The 10,059-nt window shown below is 39.9% G+C and overlaps 1 protein-coding gene across 1 annotated transcript in view; it reads right to left on the reverse strand.

Annotated features, from left to right (window-relative positions):
- The window catches only part of VIRMA (vir like m6A methyltransferase associated), a 33,987-nt gene extending 25,754 nt beyond the window's left edge, over positions 1–8,233 (reverse strand). The window contains exons 1-3 of the mRNA XM_085846486.1: positions 7,997–8,233; positions 4,352–4,675; positions 1,226–1,418 (exon numbers count right to left, since the gene is read on the reverse strand). Coding sequence (XP_085702612.1) covers positions 1,226–1,418; positions 4,352–4,457 — 299 coding nt within the window. The 5' untranslated portion in view covers positions 4,458–4,675; positions 7,997–8,233. The remainder of the gene's footprint in view (positions 1–1,225; positions 1,419–4,351; positions 4,676–7,996) is intronic.
- Between the last annotated feature and the right edge of the window lie 1,826 nt (positions 8,234–10,059).

Below are 10,059 nucleotides of genomic sequence, written 5' to 3' on the forward strand. Positions count from 1 at the left end.
GAAGCAACACAGCATGTCCATACAGCCAGGTTCAAATCCAAACATCCCTTCAGCAAAAGGATGCAAAACTTAATATCAAATTAACTTCATGTACCAAGTTCAAATCCAATATGTTCAGCAGGAAGGGCTTCACTCGAGGGAAAAAAAAAGTTTTTAAATAAAAATAAAAAGAACCATCGTGACTCCTCTGTGCTGGGCATAGCAATGTTAAAGAACTACCGTTAAAACACACTGGATAAAACAAGACTGACCTTGATATCAAGGACAGTGAATTTTGTGTTTAAAACTAGTAATTAGATGCACAGAAAGGCCAACACCTTCACAATTTTTAAACACAAAATGTGCTTCGATACACTTTTGTGCATCTCATAAAATACCCAAACTTAGACTGAACACCAAGGGGGGAAGTTGTGGGGGGGGGAGGGTGTGGAAAGTCACCACTGCAATGCTGAAGAGCTTCAAACCTGTAAGTGTTATTGGCAAATGAGTCTTGGGTTATGTCAAAAAGAAAAGAAAAAAAAATTCTTCAAGTTAAATTTAAGTGTCAATTGATTGGCCCGTTCATGTAAAATAAAAAAAAATTGCAACAAGGCAGACAAAACCAGACCTAGTAGCCCACGAGCTCCAATACTTTGCTATTTAATTTTTTCTTTCTTTCTTTTTAAAGAAACAGGCATTGCTATTTTGTTGCAAATCCTGTTACATTTCAAGTGCCAAACCAAGAATGTACCAAGATTCAATCAATAACCATTCTTTCGATAATATTCAAAGACAACAACAGGCTGGAACTCCAGTAACTGCGCATTGTCGTGTAAGGAGGCCACTAAAGCCCACAACCTCATCCCATCCCTCTCTTTCCAGAATGGTGGAAAATGGCCACAAACTCAAAAAACCTTCAGAACAACATTGTAAGTGTACATTGTTTTAAAGGGAGCATGTTGGTTCCTTCAACCTCTTGGTGGCATTCTGACTTCATAGTAGTTCAGCCAACACATCTCAGCTCAGGAGCCCAGCTTACACCAGACCAGGCCCTGCATTGGCCACCTGTTCAACTCACAGAAACCGCCTGCATACCACTTTGGCGGTCATACTGTCAGCAGCTAAGAGCGTAAAAGTAGCAGCGGAAGGGATCCTACACCAGCTCGCTGTGTACTCTTTGGGACTATATGACCAACAACCCTTGAAGAGATGTCTGCAGAAGGGCAGAGCAGAACACAGTACGCACGGTGTCAAGTATGGCGGCCCGAAGTGCACCAGGAGAGACAGCTCCTTGTCCAGAGGGTCATAAGTCATGGACGGCATCGAGGCAAGCTCCTCGGCCATGTAGCTGTCCAATTCAATACTCGGGTACTTGTAATCACCACGCTCCTCATCCTGAATGCTCTCCTCGTCACTAGAAATTTGCTCATAGCCATCATCTGCCAGAATGACATCGAGGCAGAAAACAAAAAAACAAAATGACATGTATACTTTCACAAATAAGATTCGCACTTATATTAGAAAGCAGCTTCTTAGCATTCAGAATTGGGCCAACATGTGTGCATCATCTATTTCACACACCAAAATAAATTGGGTCCTTTCATTCACTTTCATAGTACATTATACTAAAACATGCACTTTTGTGTCTGTCTATCTTTTTGACTGCGACACATTCGGTCGTTACTTATCCAATCTCTTGACAGGAGGACCAAACTTGACAGGAGGACTAAGTGTCACACGGTTGAGGTTGTAGCGACTTCATTTGTCTCCCTCCCTGAAGGGGTTTTCTGTCTTGAGTGAAATCCGTGTTAAGGTGTATATCCGTGTTAAGATAGCTAATCATGATGTTTCTCCAAGGCTGTTTCTAATCCCAAAAGTAATAACACCACCAATGATAATAGCATTAATGTTATTACAAAAAAATGTTAATACAGTACTAATAATCTCTCCTCTCCACAAGAGTTTTTTTTTTTCCCTCCTTGGACAAAAACGCTGTGCTAACATGTATAAATAGCTTTTCGTGGCATGTGGGGCACCCCGACCAGAAGTCAACAATAATGACCTCACTGTGCTCACAACCTGCGACAAAAATCTGGTAACGGGACGATTGGGAAACACGCATTCAACGCACTCTTGGGAAACACATTTAATGCGCTATTGAAAGATTAACTCAACACAGCCTCCACCATGGTTATATCAGAACGAGCCAATTCGTCACACTGTCATGGATTATTTAACGCCAATATGGGACCGTTCAGAAATTAAACAACTTTTTTTTAGGGTGGCACGTACCATGCATGTTGTCAGGCTTGATTAAACCTTACTAATCATTTTTATTCGACATCGATTCGATTTTTCGGGTTCCCTCATCGTGAGTAACACTCGACCCAAACAAGCGAATGGAAATCTGATGCAACAAACCCGGGCAATGTATAATTAATCAGCAGTGGCCTATTTGGCCTGATGTCTTAGGTCCACCGTAAAACAAAGATGGCAGCCCTTTTTATTTTGTTTGGATACCATGGTGAGTGGAGTCAAGCAACAAATGTGGATGGGGTCTGGCAACTGTCGAACCAATGGATGCACATTTCAAAAATCGACCCCCCCTTCCCCCAAACAAGAACAACAACAGCAACAACAACCCTGTGGAGTTCTTCTAAATCTGCAACATGTCGCAGTCAATAAAAATATTGTAAAGCACAAGCACGTGTCATGGCTACCTTTTTCAACAGACGCTACTGCAGTTTAACACTAAACTGAAAGGGAGGAAATATGACGTTTTTGATGCATTATATGCTTACAGGCTAATGGATCTGAGCATATATATATATATATATATATATATATATATATATATATATATATATATATATATATATATATATATATATATATATATATATACATATATATATATATATATATATACATATATACCCATATCCCAAAGAGGATAATAACATGACCCTTCCTGCCACTCACATAGGGAGTGGGTATAATAGTTATACAAATGGAGACCTTTTGCGTAAGAGTAGCAAATTATAAGGTATTTTAAAAACACTATTATTGGATTACAGGATGCAAAAGTGATGACCACTTTTGGGAACATCGAATTCTTAAATCTCTTAATAGCAGGTAAAATTTGGACAAACATCGTTTGTCGACTGTTAATCATTTGACGGCACACTGACTTCAACGAGAAATCACCTTTACACTCCTGCACCGAGGTCAAATAATGTGGATTGAAAACCATTTACTAAACCTATAATGTAAGAAATATTTATGAAAACAAACGAGTGATACATATTATAAGAGAGTTAAAAACAACAAGCAACCCCAACCAGAGTGATGATCCCCTCTCCAACCCCAATTCTTCCTTGCCAAGTTATCATCTTTTCTAACCTCTCCGACAACCCACCTCTCCACATCTTCTTCTATTTCTGTTTCATCCCTGATCTCCCCTTCCTTTTTCTTGCAGCCCACTTCTTGCTGTGCTTGAGCTTGTAGGCAGCTAGTTCACCCCGTGTTGTCCTCTTTCCCTTCTCTCTCGTACTTTAACCTTGCCCATTCTCCCCCCAAGTGTCCCTCTACCCTGCTGGCGGTGGGTTTCCCCACTTTCCACTATGCTCTTCTGTTCTGTAGTCTAGCTCTTCCATGAGCCTCGACTTTGTGTATAAAAAAAAGATGGTGAATGTATAAAGAGTACAAGAAGAATATAAATATTGATATAAAACAGCCACAATTATTTGCAGAGTCCAGAAAAATAGCTCAGCCTTCAAAATATATATTTATAAAAAGGAACCAAGTTATATTTATCATTTCAAAAGGGGAAATAAGATACAATAACGAGAGATGAACTCGATCATTTCAATTCATTTGAAAAGAGCAATCTTCAAGTTTGTCCACCCCAGGATTTTTGAAGTCCAATGTCAATTTCAACATTTTGACTTGGTCACCTCTTCTATTCAGCAGTTTGAGGTAGCGACACGATGTCCTTTCAAACACAATGTTGTAATGTGTCTGATAAAAAGCAACATTTATGGCTGTCTTTACAATCAATCTCTTTGGTAAGGTTTTAATTGAGACATGAGCATGGTGCTCACATCTTTTCGTGATATTCAAAATAAAGGGAATCTGTTGATAATTAGTAACTTATAGAAAGTTACTCATGCCACCTCTTCTTCCTTCTCACTTGCCAAAAGAAGCAAACATCGATCTGACTTGGACGAAATCAACGTTGATTTTTTGACATTGTAGGTATTTTTGAACAAACACATCATGATGTAATTTTAGCTGTTTTACAGAAGCAAAACAATTTTAGGGATTTTTGGCCAAGCAGGAAAAAACAGAAGTCAAACATGACAATACACACCTCCATCGGCTTCCTCATCTTCTTCTGGAAGGCTCTCCACACCTTGGGTCTCTTCTTCAGCATCCCCAACATCTTCTTCGTCTTCCTCATCGACCACTTCTTCCATTGCATTCCCGACAGCATCTTCATCCTCCACATCCTCATCTCCTCCATGTTCCTCCTCTTCATCTACCCCCTCCACTTCCTCCTCGACCACAACAGAAACAGTCGCAGGTGCCCTCCCACCAGGAAAACTATCGTCATTCAACCGCTGATGTCCACCCTCTGGTGAAATTGTCTCGAGGTATTCATCCTTTGGAGGAACTTCATCTATTACAGCGGGCACTGAAAAGGTAAGGCAAAGGTGGTTGAGAACAAAGCTTACAACAAACTAGCCATGTGGCATCATGCTGCAAAGGCCACTCAACATAAACCACAAGACCTGAACAGAAGGTTGCAAGAACTATGACTATCACAGATGCAACTACTCAAATTATCTCACTGGGTCAAACACCATGTTTGAAAATGTTTTGCAAGAATGTGGAAGAAACTATGAGAAAAGGAAGGGAAAGGCAAAGAAGGGAAAATGGGAGGGTAGGAAATTTGGGAAACAAAAAAACAATCTAGAAGGCCGCACTTCGACGTCGTGACGTCGCCAAATATGCCTCCGCCCACATTATTACATCATCATACAAACTTGCACCAAGTTTGATTTAAATCCCTGAACAAGATTCAAAATATTAAATAATTCTCGCTGTAAGACCATTCATCCAATCAAGTTGAAATTTAAAACACATCTTCCCCATGACTACTACATCATAATTGTTAAGTTTCACGTTGATTGATGACATGATTCAAGAGAAAATATATTTGTTTAAGATTTTCGTTGAATCCTATATGGTTGCCATACCATGCGACCCATTAATTATTTGTGAAAACCATGGTAATCCCAAGGCTTGGGGAACATGTGTGTGATGTTTCCCCTCAATCTGTCCAGCCATTCTGGAGAAGAAGGTTTTTGAAGGTTTTATGGTAAATCCAATATGGCTGCCAAACCATGTGACCTCTGTCATATGAGGGAATGTTTTGTTTGCATGGATAGGCGATCATACCTGTAAAGTTTTGCTTTGATCTTCAGCAATTGCAAAGAAGATTTCTTGAGGTTTAAAATATATATATATATATATATATATATATATATATATATATATATATATATATATATATATATATATATATATATATATATATATATATATATATATATATATATATATATATATGACTGCTGAACCACATGACCGATGACATCAATTTTTTACTGTCGACCAATTTATCCCAAGATGACCCTCAAATTTTTTCATGCTGATTAGATGTAGCATTAGACGTATACAGTCACGACATCATAACGAAGCCACCTATGACATCATCAAAAATATATATCACACTTGTTTCCCATGGGGAATTTCAAATTTTTTTCCATGGAGTGGTTTTGGAGATAGAGGTCCAAAGTTTTTCATTTTTTCCAACATCACATGACCTTTGACATCATACTTATCATTAAAACATTCTACATGAGTAGTCGCACCGATGGTGAAGATTTCGTGCCAATCGGATAAGATGTTGCAGACAAAACAGAGAAAATGAGCATGGATGGACGCACGTATGGACGGACAATGTGAAAAAAAAACTGTCAGCGAAGGCATAAAAAACAAAATCAGTTGGAAGAGAGGGAAAGAAGGGTAAATGAACTAGGAATTGGGAATGTATTTGAAAGGCAAGGTTCATTAAATGCCAAGATTTTTGAAAATGTCCATCCATCATTAAAAAAAAAATTCTACAGTCTGTTGAAAAGTTTAATGTTAGAATGCTGTTAATCCAATTATGTAAGTGGGGACAAAATGTAAAAATAAAAATAAAGATTCAAAAAAAGAAAAACAAAAACATGTTTTTGAATTTTCCATTTAGATAAAATAATTTTGAATTGTACAATGTGTGAAAAATAAATTGGAAGGAGGTAGTTTTGGTGTGAGATTTTGAAGTTTTCTCGAGATGTGAAAAAAAAAATGTTTATGCTTACTTTCTTCTTGGGCAGGCAGGATATCTTAGCGGTATTATGCACACTCGCCTTTGAGCTCTTTTGCATAGGTTCGAATGTCGACCAAGCTATAAACTGTCATACAGATGATTAGCAAAGGTGTGTGCCATCCACCAGAAGGACGTTAAGCTGGATGACACATTTGCCAGCACTGGTCCTTGGTGGATGTTGGATCCCGCAATGTCTATCATGAAGAATAGGTGAATTAGCGCCGGTACCCTGATCAAATCACAAATCCCTGCCAATTTAAGTGTCCTGCATTGGAGTGGTGATCTGTCCAGCATTGGTTCGAGCCTCAAAACGTTTCTCGATTTGTTGTGAACGCCCCGAAGTTCTGTCAACAATATGAGCCTCCAATATTATCATTACTTTCATGATCAAATATAGTTGACAAATTGGACAAAATCATAATCATAAACTAAATAAATATTGGTATTCAAAGATTGTGCAAAAACATCACCTGGATGCATATTTTTGACAAAAAACCTTTGTAAAAGGGGAATTGAAAACGTTCTGCAAATGACTTGCACACAATCGTCAGAGACATGGTAACTCTTATTTTTTGTGTTCCCCATATAGTATCCCTCAAGTCTAGTGTTGGCTTCGCGGTTAAGGTGGCTGGTTTCAGATCCCAGGGTCTTGAGTTTGAGCCCCTGTTTTAACGTTGAATTAACACCAGGTGGGTTGACTCAGCCTGTCATCCTTCCAAGGTCAGCAAAATGAGTACCAGCTTGCTGGTAACAGGGGGCATTGTATCAGTGGCACTGCATATGAATAAATAAATAATTAGTATCCCTCGACTTGTTTTTTGTTATATTATTATTCAAACGAAACCAGTAGAATTATGGATGAAATCAACAGAATGTTGATCAAAGTATGCTAACTGACATAGGAGGAAGCAAGTAGAAGCTGACGTTTCAAACTTTAACTCATCGTCAGAGCAAAAAAACGGAAGTTCCCAGATTATCAGTGGAATGGAAGTTTCCAGATTGGTCCTCCAACCACGTTTTGGTTGATCAAGTCAGTTCCTTGTCGTTCGCGAATCAGCTGCCACACAGATCGGGTTTAAAACGTCGACACAGATAGTCTGTGAGAGCCAGGTCCAACCTATATGGGTTGTGGAGGTGAAGGGGACAAGGTTGTGATGCAGATGCTCAAAGGCACAGTCACTCATGGCGATCTATGCAACTGCCTTATAGCAGAGGAGGAGCTGGATTTTCAATCTGTACTAATAAAAGGCAATAAAAATAAAATGGTCGATTAGCTGATAGAAGCTCAGTTTACAGAATATTAAAATGCAAGTCCTGACTGCTACTGCCTTCAGATGGATTGAAACCCATAACTAGATGTAAATCGAGTGTCACCTTACCACTCATAACTTACCAGGAAGTCACCCATGCACTCCATTGGCAAAATAAAATAAACTGTCATTTCAAGAAGGACCAATCACACAATATGCCAACTGCAAATTCACAACAACCTGCTTTAAACAGTGATTTCCCAAGCACGATCGTAAAAATGAGACATGAACAAAAAATATTTTAGCTGCACAACCATTTGAAGGTTACCTGTCTCAATTAATGCTTCCTCATCATCCTCGTCATCATCTGGTGGCGGTGGACCAGGGGGAGTGCGTGGGCCACGTGGTTGGTGCTGAGGTGGGCTGTGACAGTACTCCACCTCTTCGGAATCCCAGGCTGACAAAATGACATGCACCCCAGCACCATTTTATCATGACACATTTTCAAACAAAAAATAACTCTGATTTCACCATGTAATGCAAGAATGGTCTGTAACTTAAACTGAAAACACAATCTCGCTCCGTGCAGAAGTGCAATCAAATTTAAGGCTCGTGTAAATTTTGGTTGCATCACAGTCTACTTTGTGAAAATATTATAGTCTCATCGATTTATCACTTCAACACAAACAGCAATAATTGTTGTAATTAAATACACTCAATGAAAATTTGTAATACTGCTTTCCTTGAGCAGGCAGGAGGAGAGGAGAAAGGGGAAGCCTCCTATTGCATGAGGGGGAAAAAAGGGTCGTGCTGTTTTGTGGTGAGTGGACCTAGTATGGGATAGAATCGGTGGTCAGAACATGACCAGAGAGAAGAGACAGAAGCGAGTGAGATGGGTCGGCAGAGACGGAAGGATTGAGACAGGATCTAGGTTCGGAGCGAGAGAATGAGGACACAGTTGTGGGAGGACGTGATTGAGTAAGGGCATCTCGCTGGCCAGTTACGTCGAGACACGACAAAATACAAGCAACACAATTCTCTTGTCATGCTGTGAATTTGCCTGCGTGATGGAGCAAGATGCCAGTCATCGACTGTTGGGCTGCATCGTGTGAGATGTCGGGCTCGAAACTTCGTGTTGTGCCATTCTGGGCGAGCCAGCCCGGCATTCTGCAGAGGAGTGGTATCGACCGCTCCAGTCATGAGGAACGTTCACAACAGCTTGTGGACTCTCTTGACGAAGGGACCCTCTGCACGAATTACCTCCCATATACTTCCCACAACAAGAGCGCCTGGCGCCATTTTGGGCACGGTTTCACTTCTGGACCCGAAGATAAATGTCAGAATTAAGGAAGGATTTTTCTTTTGCTTTATCTTTCCCCCTTGTCCGTTTTTGTGTCCGAGTGCGGAGGCGCCTTAAATAGGAATTTAGATTTAAGTTACCTCATGTCTTGATTTATTACAATTAGAACTGTTTGATTTTTCTAATTATTAAATCATTATTTATTTAATTTGCTGGCGTCTGTGTATCTGTTGCGGGTTCAAGATAAACCCCCTGGTGTTGTGCATACATCTGCCCTGTCCTTGTAGCTGTTCCTTCCCGTGCACGAATGCCATAATCTCTGAGAAGCTCGGCTGTAAGCCTCCAAGGGAAATTGTTCGGCCATTCGTCCAGGTAGGGGGAAGCCATCTGGACACGACAATATTTAAAACTATATAAGGGCACTCAGTAGAGTGCGTACCTCCGCCACGCAATGCCTGATCCAGTGGAACATATCAAGTCCAATAACTTTTTGAAATACTCTACCATATATCGTGTTTAGCCCCATTTCTCAAAAGTGAAGTCCAATCAGTTTGAAAATTAAATAATTCTTGGATCCGGATTCAGGTCTTCACCAAAATCAAATCGATTTGTCCTTGTCATCCACCTAACCTGTCAATCAAGTTTCGTCCGAATCCATCCACAACTTTTTGAGATATCCTGCACACAAACAGACAAACAAACAGACACAAAGGGGTGAAAACATAACCTCCTTCCACCTTCGGTGGCGGAGGTAACAAGCGACATAATAGTTATCAGCACTGGCTCATAGCACATTACATTTTGTCAGAGTTCACGACTCCTTCATAAACAAACACCTGACACTCATTGTCATTCAAGCACTCGATGTTTGTCCACCTAGCTTTACAGCCATGATTAGCTTTTTGTTTTTCTTGGTAGTCCGCAACATATCCTTCGCTATACACCAGTCCCGAAAACATTGCTCACCCAATCGGCAAACATTCCGGACAATGATTTCCGTACAGTACATTGTACAATATTTTTAGGTTGAAATTTTAAAGTACTTTTTTTTTTCTCAACACAAGATTCATTTTCGTACAAATCTTCCTCTT

This window comes from Eptatretus burgeri, chromosome 11 (genome assembly GCF_056783735.1).
Source record: "Eptatretus burgeri isolate ZD-2024b chromosome 11, Ebu_testis_v1, whole genome shotgun sequence".
Taxonomy (NCBI): domain Eukaryota; kingdom Metazoa; phylum Chordata; class Myxini; order Myxiniformes; family Myxinidae; genus Eptatretus; species Eptatretus burgeri.